The sequence below is a fragment of the Marmota flaviventris genome, chromosome 19, assembly GCF_047511675.1.
Source record: "Marmota flaviventris isolate mMarFla1 chromosome 19, mMarFla1.hap1, whole genome shotgun sequence".
Taxonomy (NCBI): Eukaryota; Metazoa; Chordata; class Mammalia; order Rodentia; family Sciuridae; genus Marmota; species Marmota flaviventris.
In genome coordinates this window covers 31,298,552-31,323,787 of record NC_092516.1, presented here as the reverse complement: position 1 = coordinate 31,323,787, position 25,236 = coordinate 31,298,552, and the positions used below count along the sequence as shown (strand labels likewise).

Here is a 25,236-nt window from a genome sequence, read left to right as displayed (position 1 = left end):
GAAGCAATAGCCTTAGGGCATAATGATAACACTGATCAAAGTTTTTATTAATTTTTATAAACCTGAGCTCAAAGATCAAAGTAGGTATGTCTCATGACTCACTGCCAACTGCCAAGGTGGAGGGGGCATCTTGCTTCTGCAATAGTGGGTGGGGCACAGGTGTTTTTTTTCTATTGGGTGTACACCCAACCCCGCCTCCTTTCCCAGCATATAAATATGCCAGTCTGACTCACAGCTGTTCACAGATCGCAAGCTTGGCACCTTCTCCTGTGAAAAGATAGCTCACATAGCTGGAAGTCAAACTCAGAGGAGAAAATTTTAGAAGGAAAGTAGTGATGGACCTGATCCCAAACTTTTCCATGGAAACCTGGGTTCTCCTGGGAATCAGCCTGGTGCTCCTCTATCTGTGAGTAACTGTCCCAGTTCCTCTCCTCTTCAAATCTCTCATTTCTGTGAATAGGAGTTTTAGTAACATAATTTGATTTGGGGGATGAACTTCTGATTGAGTCTCAGTTTGGACCTAGAGTTCTGTAGAGGCGGATTACAAACAACTGGACACCTTCTGAAAAGTGATGCACTCTTTGCAAACTTTCAGAATTCTGGGGGTAAAGAGGGGTTTACACAACTTTCTGTGTCATTGTTTATCTGTTGTGTTCTATGTGCACTACAAGAGATGTGTAGGAGGCTCATCTCCTGTGGAACAGGTGGTTCCTGCTCCTCCTCCCCACGTTCCAGCACCATTTATAAAATGCACCAAGTGCACCCCAGGTGCTACCACAGGCTCAGACTCAGTTCTTCCCTCTGTTCTCTTCCCTTTCCCTGGAACAGTCCTCCCTCCAAAAACTCAAATGCTCCACCCTGCATTATGCAGTTACTTCTGAATGATAAAACTATTGAGCAAAGACCTGGGAGAAATTTGGAACTTTTATTCCTTAAGTTAGCATCAGTGTAGAGATTTGTTTCTCCCTTGATTTGAAATCTAATGGCAGCCTCAAGAGACAAAAGTTAATAAGCCCATTTTGTATTTTAAACATTTTCCCATGATATTCCAGTACAGGAGCATGAATAAAATAATCTAGTAGAAGAATTCCTTTAAATAGTGGGATTCCTGGTCTGGGGTTGTAGCTCAGTGGCAGAGAGCTCATCTGGCATGTGTGAGGCACTGAGTTCAACCCTCAGCATCACATAAAAATAAATAAATAAATAAAATAAAGGTATTGTATCTGCCTACAACTAAAATATATTTAAAAAATAGTGGGATTCCTGGTTTAATGGAGCAGGTGAAGAGAGCAGTTATTTCTGACTGAGGGTAGAAGACATTGCCCCAAGGAGACCTTTGACTTCTATCTTAAATCCACTTTTATAGTGATGTGAAAATAGAAAATATAAACCTGGTTGTAACAATTGAAGTAAAGGGTAATATTCAGGCTTTTGTTACATCAATTTTCCCTCCAGTGGCATTTTAAAATTAATGGAAATGTTTTAATTTCATTCTGCTCAATTTCTTTGAGGTAAGTTCCTCTTGTTCCTTCTGAAGGTCAAAATAGGATTCTGTATTTGTGAAAACCAATCTGTTTAAAAATGACCTCATCTTTTTTGAACAATTGAAGAAATATTAATTTAATACATACATCCATGACGTAGGTTGCACACGTCTTTAAATATACCTGCCCAGCCGGTTATTCTTACTCAACAGTTTCCTGTATGACAGTGTTCTTAATCTATTACAGCAGATGAATAAGGGAGAATGTGGACCAGGGATGCAATAAAAGGCATCCAGAGAGGTTTTATGAAAAACTGGGAGAATATTCCTCTCTGCTCAGGGAAGGAGACCAAGAGTGGGGACAGCCCCCACCGGAGGCCCCTAGAGGGGCCAACATGATGGTATCAAGTCAGCTTCCTAAACTGACATCAGCGAATGAGGTGACCTGGAAGCAATCTAGGCTGAATTGCTCAGGAATTTTCAAGTTCATGTTTGGAGGACTTATATCAGCTACTTACTGTAGCATTGGGAGCCTAATGATGGAATTAGCTGCTTTGAGCTAATTAATATGACTTTTGTGGTCCCTCAGGGAATGTGAGAGAGGAGATGATGAGCAGATGTAATTAGGGCCATTGGAGTTTTTGTTGTTATTTATGGCCTACATGTTACCTCCCTGGCTTCACTGTTCCCATTCTTGAATCAGTGACTCGTGAGCCTCTATATACACACAGTCACAATCCCTTGACCTGGATTTCTCTTCCACTTTGTAGATATGGGACCTATTCACATGGATATTTTAAGAAGCTGGGAATTCCAGGGCCAACACCTCTGCCCTTTTTTGGAACTCTTCTTAATTATCGCCGGGTGAGTATCATTTGAGCTCCCTGTTTTGCCTCTTATAGTTGCACACACCTGCTTAGTTACATCAGTAGAAATTCAGCTCCATGAGAGAAGTTTCAAGATTTCTAAGGTTCGGAAACTGTGTGAGGGCCCCATCCAAAGCACAGTCTGGTTTACCCTGGGGCTCTGTTTACAACTCCTCATAGTGTCAGGTTCACTTCTGTTGATGAGCTCAGGACTCTGGCACAAACACACTGTAATCTGTGGACTTTCTGTTCAGACTGAGAGCATTCTCACAGAGTTTTCTTTTTTCTCAGTGCAGATTCTAGGAAGATACACTCATACCTCTGGGATGCTTTATTTGCACAGTTAAAATATTACAAATGAGGAAGATTAATTGCTTAGTTTCTATGATGAAAACTCAGAGCCAGTGTCTACCTGTGTTCTATGTGCAGAGAAGTAGCATCTCCCCTTTTCCTAGGTTGACACAGGAAGGCAAGTCCACTTTTTATTTGCTCACTATCTCACTTACTTACTCAACAATATGATTGTGACAACATAAATCTCCTAGGCTAGAAGAGGTTGCTGGTATCTTTAACTTCCTAATGCTACCAGAATTTTAGAGACGACATGAGATAAATTAAAATGATTCTGGATGAGGAGACAAAAGATGGCCCTGGGAAACACTCACTTTTCCTCACCCTGGGTTTCCTCATGTACCCATGGAGGTAATAATTCAGAAGGTCCCAGTATTTCTGAGACAACATAAGTAGAAGAAGAAATACTGCAGAAGACAAGCATGTTGTATTCATAGACAAGGGCAATTAGTTGAGTATGTATAATACTTAGAGAAAATTTAAGTGACTTTACATATTTCATTTTAAATATTGCATATTTTCTCTTTTCTCCTCAGAAGCCTCTGAGTAAGAGCTTCTCTCTAACCACCTGTTAGGAACAGCAAGCCTGATTTCATGGGATTTGGGTCATTTGATGTGATGTCAGTACATTTACAACAATAATGGAATTTCATTTTGTTCTTCTTCCTAGGGCTTTTTTAATTTTGATGCAGAATGTTATAAAAAGTATGGAAAAACATGGGGGTGAGTATTCTGGAAGCTTCTCTTTGGTAGACTTGTTATGATGTGGCACCCCAATGTGTGAGGACAATCTCAGCCCAGAGCTTTTGGGATACAACCCTCTGTGCTGCAAAGTCCTTGGAGGCTTGTCCTGCCAAGGGTCCTGCATGTCATCAGGAGTCGGGTTCCATAGTCTGATTTAGGTTGAGAGTGTTGCATGTTTTGGCTTTTCTCCTGCTTTTGATGACCCAGAGTCTCCTACCCTTACTTTATGTCCAATGTCTGGTTATTCCAATCTTCCCCATTTTGTTTGTTTTTGACTCCTTTTATTGAATAATAATATGTATTATTTGAGAACTTTTTTTTTATCGTGGGCTTATAAGTCTATGACATCATCTTTTTCCTCCATTGATGATTAAAAGCAAAATTCCCTTATTTAATTTTCAGATTTAATATATGCTTTTGAACCAATGGCTGGGAGGTACTGGGAAGCAGATGGGAAGTCCTTCTGCTCAGTTTTCTTAATTTCCTTTACTTCTTTTCTTCTTTTTTATTGTCATCATTATTGTTGCTCATATGCCATTTTTAAGTTTTCAGCGTTGACTTTTCAAGGAAGCATTTCTTTCTCTCCTTCATCCATTTGACGTTAAGACCAGACATAGAATGTAGTTCCACCAGTGAGTTCCCTGGTGGATTGACGGGGTTTATATTGGAGGGTGGCCTCAGCTAATTGTAGCAACTATTCCCTTTCAGAGCTGGTGGGGGTTTGGTGAGAGCCATAGAAGAGGTGTAATCATTTTGCTCTACACTAAAAATAGTGGTAGAAGACATTGACTCTTCTTCTCCATCTTCTCTCATCAATCCACAGAAAGCCACAGGGCTGACCACAGTGTTCTGCTCAGTTGACATGGCCCATAGATACCATGTGATTCAGTGACACAACATTCCCTGCTGGATCTCCAAAGGCTCCACTCCAGCTACCACTTGCAAAACTTAGTAATTGTGACCAGTTAGCCAACTATCTGCCTTCAATTTTTTTTCACTAACCTAATAGCCTTTTGAATAATCCAATATTTTGCGATGTGAAAAGTATGGAAACTATGGGCTACAGCTGTAGCTCAGTGGCAGAGCACTTGCCTATCACATGTGAGGCACTGGGTTTGATCCTTAGCACCATATAAAAATTAATAAATAAAGGCATTCTGTCCACCTACAATTACAATAAATAATAAATAAATAAGTTATGGAAAGTAGTGTAGGCAATACTATTATATTCACCATCTAGATTTAACAAGTGTTGCAATGCTATTTCTAATTATGATCTCTTAGGAGGTGTATTTTGTCTCTACATTTCTCTTCCTACCTACTTTACGTACATTACCCTTTATGCTATGAAGACTCCAGTGGCTTCTGTGGTCAGAATCCCCAAGAGAACTTCATGTTGCTATATATTGTAGGACTAGGCAGGTAGAATAGGTAACATCAGGATCAAAGTTTGGATTTCTGCAGCAGAATCTGGCCTGTTAGATTTAATCAGCCGTATTTTCTAACACAGCATATATGATGGTCGACGGCCTGTTTTGGTTATTACGGAGCCAAGCATTATCAAAACAGTGCTCATCAAAGAATGTTATTCTGCCTTCACTAACCGACGGGTAAGCATTTACTTTTTAACATTTTAACATTTATTTAGTTATTTTTAAGTTTTTAATTTATTCTTTCCAGTTATACATGACACTAGAATGTATTTTGACATATTATACGTACATGACCTACAACTTCCCAATCCTGTGTTTGGACATAATGTTGAGTTTCTCTGGTTGTGTATTCATATATGAACATAGGAAAGTTATGTCTGATTCATTCTACAGTCTTTCCTATTACAATCCCCTCACCCTTCCCTTTGTTCCCCTTCGTCTAACCCAAAGTAACATTTATTTATTTATTTATTAACTCAAATTTTATCCTGAGATATTTATAAATTCAGAGGGCATTCCTTGCCAAAAACATTACCAGGCAGTTGCATGTATAATTTATTATGTTTTACCCAAAGATAATTTCTTACATGACTATACATTTATTAAGTTCCTATTTCTATAGTAACAGGAAATTGATACAATCTAGGCTTTTTATTTTCATTTTTCCTGTTTTGTGTGTCTATATGTATGAGTGTGCAGCTCTGTGCAAATGTATCACATTCCTACATTTGTGTAGATTTAGATTGTGTTTTTAATGTGTTTTCACCAGTTCTTCGTTAACCTTAGAAATGTGCCTGGTTTCTTGTGTGTTGACCACATTGGTCAATGTTTGCACCTACAAATAGGTAAAGTCCTATTTGTATGCCTTTTATTTATTTGTTTTTCTTTTCCTCTGACATCAGCTGGGAGTTCCAGTGTGGGGTTGAATAAGAGCCAGGAGAGTGAACATTTCTTTTGAAGGATATAGACTTAAACTTCCAAAGTTTACCCCAATTTTAGATGAGGCTGATGTGTGTGTGTGTGTATTGCCATACAATCTCTATCTTCACTTTTTAAAAACTTTGGGTGCTGGGTCTAGCTCAGTTGGTAGAGTGCTTGCCTCGCAGGCACAAAGTCTGGGGTTCAATTCCCAGCATCACAAAAAATTTTTAAAAAACTTTGATTAATGTATGATAATATGTTCAATACATACATATATTCCACACTGCCCAAATCCAGCCTCTATTTACTTCCCAACATGTCCAAATCACTAATCTGCACTCAGATGAACGTTTTTACTTGTCTTTCTGTATATGACTGAGCATACATTGTAGAATTATTCCTGATGCTTGAGAGAAAGCATTCAGTTTGCCACAAGTAAGTATACTGTTAGCAGAAAATGGATTTTTGTAGAATCTCTTTGTCAAGTTGAAGAAACTTCCCTCTGTTCCTAACCTCCTAAATTTTTACAGTGAATGAATTGCTTAACACCTCACCATTACTTATTTACTCAAGTTTATCAACTTGAAATAGTAAGTAACACCGTTGCCAAGGCTGGCTTTGAACTTGCGGTCATCCTATCTCAGACTACCGAGCTGCTGGGATTACAGGCATGCACCACTGTGCCTGGCTGGAAGCATACATTTTAATACAAAAATGTATTTTAGATGATGGAACTAAATTTCAAGGGTTTTGCTTTGGTGGGCTAGCACCCAGGTGAAAAATAGAATTATCTTCCTTTCCCCCTCGGTCCTTGTAGAAAATATTGGAAGAACTTCCATTAATAACTTGTGTTTTTCCTGTATTACACTTATATTCCAAATCCTTTAAGTTTCAAATATTATTATTTTAAAAATTATTGTATCTAAGCACCCCTTTATCAAGATACTTATGCTGTAAATTCATGTAAAGACACAATTGATCTTAGGTAACATACAGTTGACCAAGAACACCTGATATCTGTCACCAACCCATTTCTGCTCTGCATAGCCCTGGAGGTTGTACTAGGTCTTCTTAGGTCTTCTTCCAGTCTATTCCCCTGGAAAAAGCTTCAAACCAAGGGGAATTTTACATCTAAACAAAGGTTGCAATATAAAGTCCAAAAATGGTGTGAGGTGCCTGGGTGTCTCTTCCAAACTCACAGGAGGCTAGGCACTTGGAATAAATACTGATGAGTGTCTGACATAGGTCTAGCTACCTAGTAGGCAGTCACTAAACATTTTTTTAAGTAAATCATGCTTGTTTAACAAACTTTTGCCACTGTTGAGACCTCCAAATTTATGTAGGACAAAATCTCTTTTCCTCTGGGCTCTAGGATTTTGGTCCAGTGGGATTTATGAAAAAAGCCATCTCTTTGTCTGAGGATGAAGAATGGAAGAGAATAAGAACACTGCTGTCTCCAACCTTCACCAGTGGAAAACTCAAGGAGGTAATAAAATAGGAGGGCTTTTCACTGGAAACTTAAAGAATAAATCTGGGTGTGGGTAGAAAGTGATATAGATCACAGTCCCTTTCCAAGGGATAGTCCTCTGAATTTGAACTTACTAAAAATGTTCTTTTGTCTTTATATTTTAGAAGAGATATAGTAAAATTCATTATAAATGTCTCATACTTCTTCATCCTGGGAAAACCATAGCCTTGGGGACTGAGTCTCCTCACTGAACTATGGGTGATCTTGTGTTTTGTGCTTAGATGTTCCCCATCATTAACCAGTATGGAGATATGTTGGTGAAAAACATGAGACTGGAATCAGAGAAGGGCAAGTTTATCAACTTGAAAGAGTAAGTAGCAGGGCAGCTCCGGCATTCCAAGCTCCACCAGGAGCCCCTCCAACTGCCTGCCACTGAACTGAATTCCAAATGTTGAGCTAGTGCAATGAGCAGACAAAGCAAGAGTTTGGAGTCACAACTCTAACTGTTCATCCAAGAAGGTGCTACTCCCAGGAGGAGACAGGGCAACTGGGGGAGAAAGGATCTCTCTTGTATCCATCAAGGTTTGTTTGGCTGCTATTTATGACTTTCGATATACTAGAAGACAAAGTACTGTCCAGGTCACCTTTTTTGAGCCCTATAGGAAGACTCAGTTATTCTACCCTTGTCCTGCTGAAGCTCAGTTTGTACACAACTGTCATCATCCACATTCTATTTGTGCTACTGTAGTGTGTCTGATTATGGATCTGATTCCTGTGTGGGTGAGCTTCTTGAGTTCAGAGGTGAGTCTAACTCACCTCACTGTCCCCATCAGTCCTGGCACAAGGGAAGTACCTTATTTGCAACTCATAAAGGTCTCATAGTCAGTATGAAGGGATCATGGACTCATAGTCCAGCAGATAACTGTGACAGTGTGTGGCTCATTGCTTGTCTTGCCTGGGTATGTGAACTTACTCCTACTTCTTGCTGCATGTGTAGTGGAAGGATTGGGAAGAGGCACTGATTTTAACTTTCCATGTCTTTCTCTATTCAGCATCTTTGGGGCCTACAGCATGGATGTGATCACTGCTACATCATTTGGAGTGAACATCGATTCCCTGAACAACCCACAAGATCCCTTTGTGGAGAAAGTCAAGAAGCTCTTAAAATTTGATTTCTTTGACCCTTTGCTCCTCTCAATAAGTATGTGGACTACCATGTTATTTGTTCCCTCTCTCTATTCAAATGATTATTATTGATACATAATTAACATACCTTTTAATTACCCCACTTAATTTATACAATTATATGGTTTTCAGTACAAAGATATACTCAGCCATCACTAGTGACCATTTGTCAACTCAGAAGCAGGCTACCATTTCATTATCAACTCTCTATTCCCCAAGCCTAAGCAACCATGGATCTTTTTTCTGACTCTATAGATTTGCTGATACTGTGAATTGTCTATTAATGAATCCCACAGTATGTGGCTTTGCATATCTGACTTCTTTCATTTATCATTGTGTTTTCAAATTCTTCCATCCTGAATCATCTGAGTACTTCATTTCTTTTTTGAATGAAATTATTTATTTATTTGTTCTAATGAATTATACATGACAGCAGAATGCATCTCACTACATAAAACACAAATGGAGCACAAATTTTCACTTCTGTACTTGTACATGAAGTAGATTCACAGCATTTGTGTCATCATACATGTTCCTAGGGTAATGATGTCCATCTTATTCCACCATCTTTCCTACACTCATCCCCCCTCCGTTTCCCTTGCCCTATCCAAACATCCTTCATTCCTCAGATGACCCTCCCACCCATTAGGGATCAGCATCCACTTATGAGAGAAAATATTTGGCTTTTGTTGTTTTGGGATTGGCTTACTTCACTTAGCATGATATTCTCCAACTCCATCCATTTATCTGAAAAATTCCATGATTTTATTCTCTTTTAATGCTGAATAAGATTTCATTGTATATATGAACCACATTTTCTTTATCCATTCATCTGTTGATGGGCATCTAGGTTGGTTCTGCAGTTTAGTTATTGTGAATTGAGCTGCTATAAACATTGATGTGGCTGCATCAATGTAGTATGCTGATTTTAAGTCCTTTGGGTATAAACAGAGAAGTGAGATAGCTGGGTCAAATGGTGGTTCCATTCCAAGTTCTCTGAGGAATCTCCATACTGCTTTCCAAAGTGATTGCACCAATTTACAGGCACACCAGCAATGTAAGTGCCTTCCCCCGCAAATTCTCACCAACATATATTTTTGTTTGTATTCTTCATAACTGCCATTCTGACTGGAGTGAAATGAAATCTTAGAGTAGTTTTGATTTGCATTTCTCTAATTACTAGAGATGTTGAACATTTTTTTTCATATATTTGTTGATCAATTGTATATCTTCTTCTGAGAAATGTCTGTTCAATTCCTTAGCCCATTTATTGATAGGGTTATTTGTTGTGCAGTTTTTTTTTGTGTTAAGTTTTTTGAATTCTTTATATATCCTGGAGATTAGTGCTCTATATGATGTGCATGTTGTAAAAAATTGCTTCCATTCTTTAGGCTCTCTCTTCACCTTATTGATTGTTGCTTTTGTTGATAAGAAACTTTTCAGTTTGAATCCACCCCATTTATTGTTTCTTGATTTTATTTCTTGCCCTTTAGGAGTCTTGTTAAGGAAGTCAGAGTCTAATCTGACATAATGAAAGTCTGAGTCTACTTTTTCTTCTATTAGGTGCAGTGTCCCTGGCCTAATTCCTAGGTCCTTGATTCACTGTGACTTAAGTTTTGTGTATGGTGAGAGATAGGGACTTAATTTCATTTTGCTACTTATGGATTTTGAGTTTTCCCAGAATCATTGTTGAAGAGGTTTTTTTTCCAGTGAATGTTTTTGGCACTTTTGTCTAGTATGAGAAACTGATTTTGTGTAGGTTTGTCTCTGTATCTTCTGTTCTTTACTATTGTTCTACATGTCTGTTTTGGGGACAATATGGATTTCCAGTTTTGCCAGCACCATTTGTTGAATAGGCTCTTTTCCCCAGTGAATGTTTTTGGCACCTTTGTCTAGTATGATATTCATGTGTGTTTGTCTCTGTGTCCTCTATTCTGTACCATTGGTCAACAAGTCTATTTTGGTGCAGATACCATGCTGTTTTTGTTACTATAGCTCTGTGGTATAGTTTAAGGTCTGTTATAGTGATGTGATAGCTATTCTGGGTCTCTTATTTTTCTAAATAAATTTTATGATTGCCTTTTCTATTTCTTGAAGAACATCATTGGGATTTTAATAGGGATTGCATTAAATGTGTATAACACTTTTGTAGTATGGATTTGCCAGAATTTAATTGAGACATTTTGCATCTATGTTCATTAAAGATATTCGTCTGAAATTTTCTTTTGTTGATGTGTGTTTGGCTGGTTTAGGGATCAGGGTGGTACTGGCTTTATAGAATGAGTTTGGAAGTGTTCCCTCTTTTGCTATTTCATGGAATAATTTGAGGAGTATTGGTATTAGGTCTTGTTTGAAGGTCTTATGAAAATCTGTCTGGTCAGAGCTCTTCTTTGTATGTAGGCTTTAGATGGTGTCTTCTATTTCCTTGCTTGAAATTGATGTGTTTAATTTGTGTATATTATTTTGATTCAGTTTGGGTAGATCATGACTCTAGAAATTTGTCATTGTCTTTGATATTTTCTATTTAATTGGAGTATAAATTTTCAAAATAGCTTCTAATTATCTTCTGTATTTCAGATGTGTCCATCATGATATTTCCATCATTATCACAAATTTTATTAATTAAGTTTTCTCTCTCTTTATTCGTGTGGCTAAGGGTTTATAAATTTTGTTTAGTTTTTCAAAGAACCAGCTTTTTGATTTGACAATTTTTTCAATTGTTTCTTTTGTTTCAGTCATTGATTTCAGCTCTGATTTTAATTATTTCCTGTCTTCTACTATTTTTGGTGTTGATTGTTCTTTTTTGGGGGGGGGGCTTTGAGATGTAATGTTAGGTCCTTTATTTATTGACTTTTTCTTCTTTTAAGGAATGAACTCCATGCAATGAACTTTTCTCTTAGTAGTGCCTTCATAGTGTCCCAGAGATTTCAATATGTTGTATCAGTGTTCTCTTTTACCTCTAAGAATTTTTTAATCTCCTCTCTGATGTTTTCTGCTATCTCTTGCTCAGTCAGTAGCATACTATTTAGTCTCCAGGTGTTGGAGTAGCTTCTATTTTTCATTTATCATTAATTTCTAATTTCATTCCATTTTAATCTGATGGCATGCAGGATAGTATCTCTCTTTGTATTTGCTAAGAGTTGCTTTGTGGCATAATATATGGTCTATTTTAGAGGAGGATCCATGTGCTGCTGAGAAGAAAGTGTATTCACTCATTGATGGATGAAATGTTTTCTATGTGTCTGTTAAATCTAAGTTATTGATTGTATTATTGAGTTCTATAGTTTCTTTGTTTGGAAGATCTATCCAGTGGTGAATAAGGTGTGTTAAAGTCACCCAGTATTATTGTATTGTGGTCCATTTTACTCTTGAAATTGAGAAGAGTTTGATGAATGTAGATGGCCTTTCCATTTGGCCTTTTCATGTTATCCCATAATTCATTGTTTGGGGCATAAGTATTTATAATTGTTATTTCTTGTTGATGAATGTTTTTTTTAAGCAGTATGAAATGTCCTTCCTTATTCCTTTTGATTAACTTTGGCTTGATGTCTACTTTATTTGATATGAGGATGGAAACCTGTGCTTGTTTACAAAGTTCATGTGAGTGGTATATTTATTCCCAACCTTTCACCTTCAGTTTGTGGATGTCTTTTCCTATGAGATAAGTCTCTTGAAGGCAGCATATTGTTGGTTTTGTAAAAAATCCAATCTGCCAGTCTATGTCTTTTGATTGATGAGTTTAGACCATTAACATTCAGGGAAATATGGTTCATATTTCCAGTCATTTTGCTTTATTTTTGGTTTTTAACTTGACTTGGTTTCTCCTTTGATTGGCTTTTCCTTTAGTGTATTTCCTCCATTTGCTGATTTTCATTGTTGTTTTTCATTTTTTCTTCATGGAATATTTTGCTAATGATGTTCTCTAGTCCAGACTTTCTAGTTGTAAATTCTTTTAATTTTTGTTTATCATGGAAGGTTTTAATTTTATCATGAAATCTAAAGCTTAATTTTGCTGGATATAGGATTCTTTATTGGCATCCATTTTCTTTCAGAGTTTGGTATATATTGTTCCTGGACCCTCTAGCTTTGAAGGTCTGGGTTTAGAAATCTGCAGAGATACTAATTGATTTCCTCCTATATGTAATCTGATTCCTTTCTCTTGTGGCTTTTAAATTTCTTTCCTTATTCTGTATGTTAGGCATTTTCATTGTTATTCCCCTTGTAGATCTGTTGTGATTTTGTACACTTGGTGTCCTATAAGCCTTTTGATTTTCCAATTCATTATTCACGTTTGGAAAAGATACTGATATTATTTCATTAGATAAATTGTTCATTCCTTTGTTTTGGAACTCTATGCCTTCCTCTTTGTCAATAATTCTCACATTTGGCCTGTTCATGTTATTCCATAATTCATGAATGTTCTGCTCATGGTTTCTTATCATCTTCACTGTGTGGTCAACTTTACTTTCAAGATTATATATTTTGTCTTTATTGTCTGAGGTCCTATCTTTCAAGTGATCTAGTATGTTTGTGATGATTTCTATTGAGTTTTTAATTTGCTTTATCGTTTTCTTCATTTCAAGGATTTCTTTTCCTTTTTTTCTTTTTTGTAGAATCTCTATCTCCTTATTGAAGTAATCTTTTGCTTCCTGTGTTTGCCTGTGTAGCTCTTTATTGAAATGACCTTTTGTTACCTGTGTTTGCTTTTATATCATCCTTTAATTCACAGAACATTTTAATTACATACATCCTGAACTCCTTCTTGGACATCTCTTCTGCTGTGCTGGCCATTGGTTCTAGTAATGTATCTTGGTTTGTTTGGGGCACTTTCTTCCCTTGTTTTTTCATATTGTTTGTGTGTCTTTCCCTTTAGCAGTGTAGATACAATGTATTAGAGTTTTTATCAATAGATTTATAGTGTCCCTGAAGGATTCCATTACCTCTCCTTTAAGGAAGAGATCAATATTAACATATCCCAATGCAAACAATATGCAGGCTTAATTAAACCAAATAGCTTCTATTGAGATGTTTACAGTTTTGTCACAATAGACAGAAATGGTGAGTTTAATTATTATCAACAATGTAGAGGTAGGTTGCAAAAGGATCTACAGTTTATAATGGTGGACAAAGAGAGAACTTGGGGGAGGGGTTAGGATGAGATGTTAAGGAGGTAGGAGATGAGGATATAGAGTTATTAGATCTTAGGAAACATAAAAGAGAAATCAAAAGATGTTGGCTAGTAGCAGGAGAAAAGAGAGAAAGAGACTTTGGGAGACAGATAAGTGGGAAACAGAGAGAGAGAGAGAGAGAGGTGGAGGTAGAGAACAACAAATTATTCCATTTGCTAATATTCTGTTGAGATTTTGCATCCATAATTATAAGATATGTCAGTTTGTAGTTCTCCTGTGTTATCTTTGTGTTAAGTCTTAGGATTAGGTTAATATGTGTATTTTACAATCTTTTACAAGTGTTCACTGTACTCTATATTTAAAAAATACTAGATATTTCTATGAATGTTTGTAAAGAGGTAAAGAATCGGTATTAGTTCTTTTAATGTTTGGTAGAAATGTCCATGAAACATCTGGACCTGAGCTTCACTTTGTACAAAAGTTCTTAGTTTCTAATTTAGTCTCATCACCTGATGTATGTAAATATATATTTTGTATTACTTTTTGTGTCAGTTTCTGTTTTTTGTGTCTTTTTAGGAATTTGTCCATTTCGTTTATGTAATTTGTTAATTGTTGCGATAATCTGATTGTTACAATGTCTTTATATTTCTTTCTACGTATTTCCCTAGTTTTTATTTTGAATGCTAGTAACTGTAGCCTTTCTATTTCTGGTCAGTGTAGCTATTATTTTGCCAATTTTGTTATGTTTTTTTCCAAAGAATTGCATTTGTTTTCACTAATTACTTCTATTGATTTTATTTTTTTATTTGATTAGTTTCCACTTTGGTCCTTAATATTTTCTTCCTTTAAGTTTAATTTGCTCTTCTTTTTTCATGATTTATTGTATAAAATTTGATCATTCATTTGTGCTCTTTATTTTATGTAATAGATAAGAATTTCCCTCTGCACAATGATGGCTTTTTCTCCATTCCACAAGTTTGATATATTATGCCTCCTTTTTTCCCTTTCAATACTTTATTTCTTTCACTATATTTCTTCTTTCATCCAGTGTTTATTTAGGTGTATATTGATCAATTTGCCCATACTTTGAGTTTCCCAATTTTCTTTCTAATTATGCCTTCTGGATTCCTCCTGTGGTGCTTGAGGAACACATGCTCTGTTGGTCCCATCCTGACTACTCTTTCTTGAAGAGCATGATTAACTGCAGCCTCAGACTGAAGCCTAGTTTTATCCAAAGACACTCTATTCCAGTACATGAAGGGGAAAGGGGTCAGGGTTTTCATCTTTCTCCTTTGGTCACGCCACAGAGGCAGAAGGGGCCACTGATCTCACTACTATGATGGTGGCCCTATATATGACATCCTCTTGCTCAGCCAGTGGCCTGGAGCCCAATCAGCAGTCTCAGAAGGAACAGTTCCTCTTTAGGTACCCTTATGACTTCCACTTTTCTGATTGGTAGAAAAGATGTAATTGCTCCAGGTAAATTTTACATTTTTCACTGAAGTGTCCTTTGTTTTTTCTTTCTCCTGCAGCAATATTTCCATTCCTTACTCCAATTTTTGAGGCAATGAATATCTCTATGTTTCCAAAGGATGTCACAAATTTTTTTAAGAAAGCTGTAAACAGAATGAAAGAAAGTCGCCTCCAAGAGAAACAACAGGTAAAATCTGGTGGTGGCTACAGAGGAGGTTCATTTTCGATAACTTATTTGCTATGGGTGAATGACTTCCATGCTTCTTTGTATATTTTTAAAAGGTGGGTGAAGAACTCTTGGTTGAGAATAGTATAGGGTTTCCATTTGGAGAGAATAAAGAATTTAGCATCTGGTAATTGAGATACAAGAATGAATCAGAGAGGGAACTGAATTAGTGTAAGATGTATTCCATGCTTTTTATAATTATGTCAAAGTGGACTCTACTCTCATATAACTAAAAAGAACCAATAAAAAGACTTAAATAAATAAAATTCTATATTCCAAATACTGAAAAAATAGTGAACCAAAGAGAAAGCATTTACAGTTAAATGATGGGCTTGGAATTTAGTTTGTCAAGGCATAAATATTGCTGATAGAAAAAGTCCCAAGTACTCTAAAAAGGAGTCCTTGTACATTGTTGAATAGAATGTAAATTAGGACAGCCTTTATGGAAAACTGTGTGGAGGGCCCTCAGAAATCAAATACAGACCCACCGTATGATCCAGCAATCTCAATACTGGGTATCTAGCCACAGGAAGTGAAATCAGAATGTCAAAGAGAGATATGTACTCCCATGTTTATTGCTGCACTATTTTAAAATTGTTCCTATTAATTGAGCCAAATAGATTTTGAAAACATCCATCATCAGGAAATGATAAATGCAATTAAAGATGTATTTAAACTGACATAAACATCAAACAGAATATACATATATCAAAGTAATCAGGTTACCTAGTTAATATGTACAGCTTAATGTTTTATATATCAGTTGAAATGATTTTTTAATAGAAGAAAAACATTTTATCATATCCCTTTTCTTCAATAGATAAAATTTCAACATAAAAATTATTTTTTTGATGCTTTAATTTCATCAGATTTTATATTGGCAAAGAATCATTGCATTTCCAAACCTCTCACTTTACAAAACTCTCCACAGAAGGCATCCTCAGGGTAGCTGGTAGTGTCTGGCCCCTCATGGAGCAGGCATGGGTTCTTTAGGTGAAGGTTTTGTCTCATGTATGAAGCCCAGCACAAGGATGTGTGCAGGCCAGGGAGCCAGGAAGGGCCCTCCAGGTGTCAGGACAAAGTTCATAGCTTCAAGCATGGTGGGATCTTTCAAGAAGCTTGCCCAAAATCTGATGATGAGCTCTAAAAATGGCAGGAGATTAATCTGTGGCATCTTTGGTGAAGAATTAAGGCAGTGAAACAAAATATTGCAGTCCAGGACTCTTCCCTGAGCAAACAAATGTAACAGGAGACAAAGCTTGCCACTCTCTGGCCAGGAGGCTGTGTTCAGAATCCACAGAAGCTCACAAGCAGGGAGAGCAAAGACCAGTAGCTGTTGGACACCATAGCCTGTTTTCACTCAGGGAAATGTCCTACTCACCAAAGTTTATAGATGGATGCTTTTCTTCACTGATGACTTAGGAAACTCCAGCTAGACTTCTGAATTTAAAGAAGTCATAGTCTCAGAAGGGAAGATAAGTTCTGCACTCTTAATTTTTTTCTGACTTCATAATTAACCTTCTATCTTTGAAATCTCTCTGTTTCTAGTATCGGGTGGATTTTCTTCAGCTTATGATAAATTCTCAGAATTCCAAAGATGTGGAGTCTCATAAAGGTAAACAAGGTTGTTATCTCATCTACTGATGGGGAAACTCAGAGGGAAGTGTGTTCTGGAAATGTGCAGGAGATTCTCGAGGAAGAAGAGCATTTCTACCAAGTTGCAGAAAGGCCATGCTTGGATATTATATACAGTAGCCTGAGGAACTTCCTAGAGAAACACATCTAAAACCATGTTCAAATGTTGAAGCTGATATAAACAAATATTTCTTTTACCAGCATGGTATTTTTATTCAACTTATTTTCTTACTATTTTTATTTTGATGCTCAATTTCTCCCATATTTGTCCACTGGAATCCCTTTCATGTAAGCTCCTGAGTCCTCTATTATTCTTGTCACCTTTTTAATGATTGTTTTAAAAGTAGCTTCTGTTTATTCTGGCCATAGCAATATTGAACTGAAAACATAGAGATTCTCCATGTGTCATGCTTCACTCTTAATATCCACCACCAGAGAGTTATATTTATCACAGTTCAGGAACCTGTATTGACACACTTCTATCATTCAAAATTCACAGATTTCCTTAGGGTTTGCTCTTGGTCTTGTACATTCTATGACATGTATCCACATTATAGTAGCATACAGTGTATTCTGTGCCCTTTTTATTTATTTTCCAAGTGTTTTTTTGCTTTCTGATTTAAGATATTACAGGTTTCTGCTCTGTTTCTCCTGACAGCTTTGTTTCTGTTTTTGCAATTAATGGAATTTAGAAATCAAAATTTGTGATCATCTTGTGGATTTTTGCTTTTAGATACTTTCAGCAGACAAGATTTTTAACATGAAATACTTCTACATGGAGTAGAGGAAAGAAATATTTCTGTATCTACTCCCATCCAATGATATAAACTATTTTTCTCTCTCCTTCAAAATTTTTTCCCTAATTTACAGCTTATTTCTGTAATACACAAATACTCCCATTGCAGTTCTAATTCATGGTACCCAGTGCCTTGACAACCATCTGAAAAAATTCCTGAATGTTGAGCAATTAATTCTAGAGATGAGGACTGGGCTTACTACAGCCTGCCAGTGTATGCATTTTTTTTTAAAAAAATTTATTTTTTAGTTGTAGGTACACACAATACCTTTATTTTTATGTAGTGCTGAGGACCAAACCCAGTGCCTCACATGTGCTAGGTGAGTTCTCTACCACTAGCCACAACCCCAGCCCCAGTGTACATATTTTTATGTTCACATGTACATGTTATCTATCTATCTATCTACCTATCTATCTATCTATCTATCTATCCATTCATATATCCATCTATCCTGTAGGTATTACCCAGTTCTATTTAGCTTTCTATGATGAAGGAAACAGTCTATAATTTAACTCATCAATAAAATAACCACCAAACACATGTGCCTACTGAGCACTTGATATGTAGTTAGTGCCACTGAGGAACTGAAGTGTATTGACTTAATTTAAACACCCACACGTGGCTAGTACCTATGAATGCAAACATCTGAGATCCAAACCTTGACTTATTTTTTTGGTGCAGGGGACAGGGTTACCAGGAATTAAACTCAGGGGCACTCAACCACTGAGCCACATCCTCAGCCCTACTTTGTATTTTATTTAGAGACGGGGGTCTCATTGTGTTGCATAGTGCCTCGCTGTTGCTGAGATTGGCTTTGAACTCGTGATCCACTCCTCAGCCTCCCATAGGGATTACCTGTGTGTGCCACTGCACCTGGCCCAAACCTTGACTTTATAGTCCTATTTCATGGGGTTCATACTCACTGGGATAAAAGATTTGATAATTAAATGTTCCCATAACATTATCATAGAAAATCACCATCCATCCATCTATCCTATATGTATCTACCCAGTTCTATTCAGCTTTCTGTGATGATGGAAACAGTCTATTTGACATGTGGCTAGTGCCACCGAGGAACTGAAGTGTATTGATTTTTAATTAATTAAAATTTAAACATTCACATATGGCTGGTAGCTACGAATGCAAACATCCAAGCTTCAAACCTTGACCTTTTTTTGGCGTTGGGGAGTGGGGTATCAGGGATTGAACTCAGGGGCACTCAACCACTGAGCCACATTTCCAGCCCTACTTCACATTTTATTTAGAGATAGGGTCTTGTTGAGTTGTATAGCACCTTGCTGAAGTTAGCTTTGGACTTGTGATCCTCTTGCCTTATCCTCCCACTGGGATTACAGGTGTGTGCCACTGCACCTGGCCCAAACCTTGACTTTAGTCCTATTTCATGGGGTTCAAACTCATTGGGATAAAAGATTTCATAATTAGATGTTCCCAAGGCATCATCATAGAAAAACATCATAGGAAAAAACATCAGTAAATCTGAACTCTGTAGACCTTTCAAACACTTGTTTTGTGTATTATTTTTTTATCCCAAATTGCATGTTTGGCATAGGGACCATGTTTATTTCAGGGCCCCAGGTATCTAAAAGTCCTGATGCATTCCAAGATACATGAGTTAATTTCATGATTGTGCTTAGCTTCTGTCAAGAGAAAAATCAAGACGGAGGTCAGCTTCTATGAGAAGAGCTGTTTGGTGTGCATGAAGTAGAGCAGAGAGAGGGCATGTTCTAGGGAAGGTGACATTCACTCGTGTCTGAATAGTGTTGTGTTTTACTAAAATACACCCAACTTTTTCCCCACGTGTCATGTTTACTGTTTCTCTATTGACAGTTTTCTTTTGCTACTTTAATGACATTCATTATATCAGTGTCAGTGACTACTCTTATAACATTGTGTGTTACTGTGTAGTTTCTGTGTATTCTGAGATCATCCATTTTGAAGACAGGTGCCCCAGGTCTTCTATTACCTGATGCCTCTCACTGGCATGAGCCCTACTTCTCAAGGGAAGATATGCACAAGAATCATCACATTTCATGGAAGTTCACATTTTGACTTGGTAGTTGTAGGGTGGGTTTGAGATTCTGTGTTTCTAATAATTTCCCAAATGCTGTTGATGCTGCTTGTCCATGGACCAGGCTTTGAGTAGCAACAGTCTCTTTGCTGCCCAATATTTCCTTACATTTCCTCCAACATGCTTAGATGAAAGATTCTTCAGTTGACCACACACTGAAACCTTAGTATTATAAACAATCAAATCAGTGTTTCAAGCTATATGTTACCTAGAATAATTTAAAATTTTCCTGGATGAGAATATCATCCCCTTTTTTACTTACACAAAATTTAAGGGACATATTGATCATACTGTGTATCTTAGATAGAAATGGTGTCTCTTGAAATTACCTATCTTTGGTGGTGCTGAGAATGGCACAGCTAGAAGCCAAGTCCAAGTGTGGTACAGACCTCAGGAAAACTGGATTAAAAAAAGTTTTCCATTGTCTCCTCTATCAGATAAACACGAGAGGGAAAACCACTCTGAGAATGACCCTGAACTGCTTTTCCATGGTCCTGCCTGGTGATTGTGGGTTTTAATGTGATTTCTATTAATCCAAACCCTGATGTTGTGATTTGCTGGATTTACCTGAATTGTGTTTCCTCTTCCATTAGCCCTGTCTGACCTGGAGCTTGTGGCCCAATCAATTATCTTCATTTTTGCTGGCTATGAGACCACTAGCAGTGCTCTTTCCTTCATTTTGTATGAACTGGCCACCCATCCTGATGCCCAGACCAAACTGCAGCAGGAGATTGATGCGGCTTTGCCCAATAAGGTGAGAAGATGGTACCTGGAGAGGGAGGAGAGAGGCGGAGCCTCAGCAAGACTCCCTCCTTTTCACTTCCTAGGAGGCTTTGTCCAAAATATAGTCACTGATTCTTTTCACCAGCTCTGTTTGGAAAAGATCTGAAGAGACAAATGAAGGAGAAAACAGTATTTTGGAGAAAATGCTATTTCCAAAACTACAAGGAATTTTTAAGAGTGAAATTTCAGTTGTACCCATTACCAGTTACCATGATGATACCTAGGAAGTGTAAGCATGTGTCACTCAAGTGTCCAGATCATTGGCTCTGCTGAGCTGTGGCATGAGCTCCTTCCTGGCTGTCTGCTGAGTGAGCCTGGGCTTGGTGGGCAGGCCAACTCTGCTCTGCTTCACACATCTTCACACTCTAGTCATGTATTAGAGAGAAGCTGCCAAGGGATGAGTCAGGTTTTCTGGCTCCTGAGCCAAACACTTTACTTCTACCTTGTGTCCTCTCCAATGTCACACCAGGCATTAGCCACATGTTGTGCCTGCTGTCCTCACACCTCTGCCTAAACAGGGAGTCTATCAGATATCAAGACACCTGGTCTCTGGGGCTGGCATGGCTGGTTTGGAGTGAAGTGGGCACAAAGCTTCTTCAGAGATCACAATGAAGCCCTGAAGAACAACCCGAAGACGGGTCCAGCAACAGAGGGTCGGGCTGAGAGTGGCTTCCTGTTCTCCTTAGAACGTTTTCTGGAACTGAAACTGTGTGACATGGTGCCATCCAATCTTAGCCTTCTTTTGGTGGTATTAGGGTAGAAGTTACCATTTTTCCCAACATTTTTTACATGATATAGTGTGTGTGTGTATATATATATTCAAAGCAGGATTATTCAAGAAAAAACCGGATGTATAATGGGTTATTTCCTCTTTTCTATGTTCTATTTCCTTGAAATAGACATGATTTTTGTAGTGAAAGGTTACAGTGACTTTCACATATTTTACCTGAGTGTAATTGTCATATTCTATTAGTTACTTTTCCTCACATGAGAAAAAGTAGTACATGATGATGCTGAGGATATTACACACTGAATTTGGGATTGTCCCAAAGGTCTCTTATGTACATAACTACTCTGTACTTCTCAATGGGCCATGGACATGGTTGTCAAATGGACATGATTGTTATTATAATGCTTAGGCAATTGTAAGTACTACTCTCCTTCACCATTCTGTTATTCTTGAGACCTCCTAACACTTTAATAAAACTACGCAGATTGTGTTTAAAGTTAGTTCTAAACATGAATTTCAAAAAATCTCTTTTTTTCTCTTCAGGCACCTGCTACCTATGATACCGTGTTACAGATGGAGTACCTGGACATGGTGGTGAATGAAACTCTCAGGTTGTTCCCAATTGCTGGCAGACTTGAGAGGGTCTGTAAGAAAGATGTTGAAATCAATGGAGTGCCCATTAGGAAGGGAACAGTGGTGATGATGCCAAACTATGTTCTTCATCGAGACCCACAGTACTGGCCAGAGCCTGAGGAGTTCCGCCCTGAAAGGTACAGGGCCTCTGGGAAAGGGAACCGCCCTGGGCTAGGGTTGTCCAAGCATGTCCTTGTATTTCTTATCATAGATGACATACAGGTAGCTATGTAATCATTTTTATATATGTCTTTGTATTTTAAGCAGTTTTCCTGTTATAAATATAACATTTTCTTGCAAAATGATATGAATTTGTGACAAGGAACAAAACGAATGCTATGTCCATTCACTATCCTGAATTCTTTTTTTAAAAATTTTAGTTGATTTTTAAAAAAATAAATGACAACAGAATGCATTACAATTCTTATTACACATATATAACACAATTTCTCATAACTCTGTTTGTATATAAAGTATGTTGACACCAATTTGTGTCTTCATACATGTACTTTGGATAATGATGTTCATCACATTCCACCACCCATGCTAACCCCCTGCCCCCTCCCTTACCCTTCCACCCTCTGCTCTATCTAGAGTTCATCTGTTCCTCCCATGCTCCCCGTTCCTACCCCACTATGAGTCAGCTTCCTTATATCAGAGAAAACATTTGGCATTTGTTTTTTTGGAATTGGCTAACTTCACTTAGCATTATCTTCTCCAACACCATCCATTTACTTTGCAAATGGCCATGATTTTATTCTCTTTTAATGCTGAGTAAAATTCCATTGTGTATATATGCCACATTTTTAAATCCATTCATCTACTGAAGGGCATCTAGATTAGCTTCACAGTTTATTGTGAATTGTGCTGCTATAAACATTGATGTGGCTGTGTCCCTGTAGCATGCTGTTTTTAAGTCTTTTGGGTATAAACCGAGGAGAGGAATAGCTGGGTCAAATGATGGTTCCATTCCCAGATTTCCAAGGAATCTCCATACTGCTTTCCATATTGGCTGCACCAATTTACAGTCCCACAAGCAATGTATGAGTGTACTTTTTTCCCTACATCCTTGCCAACTCTTATTGTTGTCTTCATAATAGCTGCCATTCTGACTGGAGTGAGATTATATCTTAGAGTAGTTTTGATTTGCATTTCTCATATATTTGTTGATTGATTGTATATCCTCTTCTGAGAAGTGTCTGTTAAGGTTCTTGCCCCATTTATTGATTAGGTTATTTTTTTTTTTTTGGTGCTTCGCTTTTGAGTTCTTTATATACCCTAGAGATTGATGTTCTACCCAAGCTGTAGGCTCTTTATTCACCTCACAAATTATTTCTTTTGCTGAGAATAAACGTTTTAGTTTGTTAAATTCTTTAAATAATCATGAATTAATAATATGATCATGTTCTCATAAACATATTTCTATGTATATATAGATATTTTTGCAAAATTAGATTGTATGATATTTTATTTGATTTTTGTTAGCACTTGATAATATATGCATTCAACTTCTGTATGTATGATTTTTGGGGTGGTACCAGTAATTGAACTCATGGGCAGTCGACCACTGAGCCACATCCATAGCCCTATTTTGTATTTTATTAGAGACAGGGTTTGAGTTGTTTAATGCCTCGCTAAATTGCTGAAGCTGTCTTTGAACTTGGGATCCTACTGTCTCCGTCTCCCAAGTCACTGGGATTACAGGCGTGTGCCACTGTGCTCACCCTGTATGTATGGTTTTTGCATCTATAATTTCAACTTATTAAATAAACTTTTATTCTTGTCAGTTTCCCCTAAACAGTCTAATACAATAAGTATTTATGTAGTATTTAAATATTATTAGTTATTATAAGCAATCCAGAGATGATTTAAAATATATTTCAGGATGTGCATAGGTTATACAAGTAGTTCCCCATTGTTTTTATAAGAGACTTGATCATGCAGGATTTTGTTTATTCCGATGCTAAAACTAATTCTCCTCAGATATGGCACCATGACTCTGTGTGTATGCATGTGTGTGTGTGTGTGTGTGTGTGTGTGTCTGTGTTTTCAAATTTTATAGCATGTGCCATAACCTACATAACCACTGTCTCATTTCATTTTATGTATTCACTCTTATACTCCTTATATTTTATGTGTGTTTAGTTTCCTTTACTGTCTCAATTTACCATGATTTCCTTTGAAATAGCATTTATCTCATCTCAAAAAGACCCAAAGATCCTATAGGCTAAGGGGGAAAAAGGTGGAGAAACTCCTATAGGCTAAGGGGGAGAAAGGTGGAAAAACTCCATAGCTTAACAATTCTCATAGCAAAACCACAGCTGGATTTCAATGACCAGCCCAGAAATCATCTTTTACACCACTGCTTGTGGGTGTCTAAGGCACAACTGAAACAAGTAACTGTTGTGGTTTTAATGTTTTGTTGACTTGTCATCTATTGTGGAACCAGGTTCAGTAAGAAAAACAAGGACAGCATTGATCCGTACATATACATGCCCTTTGGAAATGGCCCTCGAAACTGCATTGGCATGAGGTTTGCTCTCATGAACATGAAAGTTGCTCTTGTCAAAGTAATGCAGAACTTCTCCTTCCAAACTTGTAAGGAAACCCAGGTCAGTAGATTTTCATATAAATAATGTTTTATTTCAAGATGTTTTTCCAAACAGAGGGGCCTAGTCACAGAAAAATATATGCTTATTCATCATTAAATTATTAGATTTATAGTCCAGTGAGTCACTTTTGCACCATCTTTGAGATTTTTAGAGTTCATCACCATGGGGGCTCTAAGTCTATGGCTTTATGAAGACCAAAGTGTGTGGACAGTGAACTTGAGCACAGTGTAAATTCATCTCCAAGTCTCCTGGAGAGACCCTGTGCACAGTCGTGAGGTGTGGTGACCACAGGGTTCTGATGTTTGAGAGAAGATCTCCTCACCGGAACCTATAGAACCTCCCTGTCTCAGGCCTTGTACAGGATAAATGTTTATGAAATAATTTTTCAGATAAATGAATAATTTTACTATCCAATCATGACACACCTTAGAGAATGAGTAGGATGAATTCAAAGTACATGATACTAAAAGTAGTTTTATGTTTGTGGAGCATTTCTGGGCATAATGTATCTTCTCTACTTTGCTGTTTTGGTTCCTGGTGTTTCATTCATTGCTTCTCCAAATGCTTGTCTATATGTTACAGATTCCCCTGAAATTAGCCGAACAAGGACTTCTTCAACCTCAAAAGCCCATTATTCTGAAGGCTGTGTGTAGAGATGTAACAATAAGGGGAGCCTGA

At 37.3% G+C, this 25,236-nt stretch overlaps 1 protein-coding gene across 1 annotated transcript; it reads left to right on the top strand.

Moving 5' to 3' along the window:
* Nucleotides 1–335: 335 nt before the first annotated feature.
* Nucleotides 336–25,236, top strand: LOC139702936 (cytochrome P450 3A9-like). The gene is made up of 13 exons (XM_071605608.1): nucleotides 336–406; nucleotides 2,254–2,347; nucleotides 3,371–3,423; nucleotides 4,955–5,054; nucleotides 7,171–7,284; nucleotides 7,548–7,636; nucleotides 8,319–8,467; nucleotides 15,113–15,240; nucleotides 16,828–16,894; nucleotides 20,394–20,554; nucleotides 21,857–22,083; nucleotides 24,396–24,558; nucleotides 25,141–25,236. The coding sequence occupies exons 1-13, from the start codon at nucleotides 336–338 to the stop codon at nucleotides 25,234–25,236; spliced, it is 1,512 nt and encodes a 503-aa protein (XP_071461709.1).

Coding starts and splice junctions, on each gene's coding strand:
- LOC139702936 (XM_071605608.1), top strand. CDS start 336: ATGGACCTGATCCCAAACTTTTCCATGGAAACCTGGGTTCTCCTGGGA. Junction 16,895..20,393: donor AGATGTGGAGTCTCATAAAG/GTAAACAAGGTT, acceptor CTCTTCCATTAG/CCCTGTCTGACCTGGAGCTT. Junction 22,084..24,395: donor GAGGAGTTCCGCCCTGAAAG/GTACAGGGCCTC, acceptor TTGTGGAACCAG/GTTCAGTAAGAAAAACAAGG.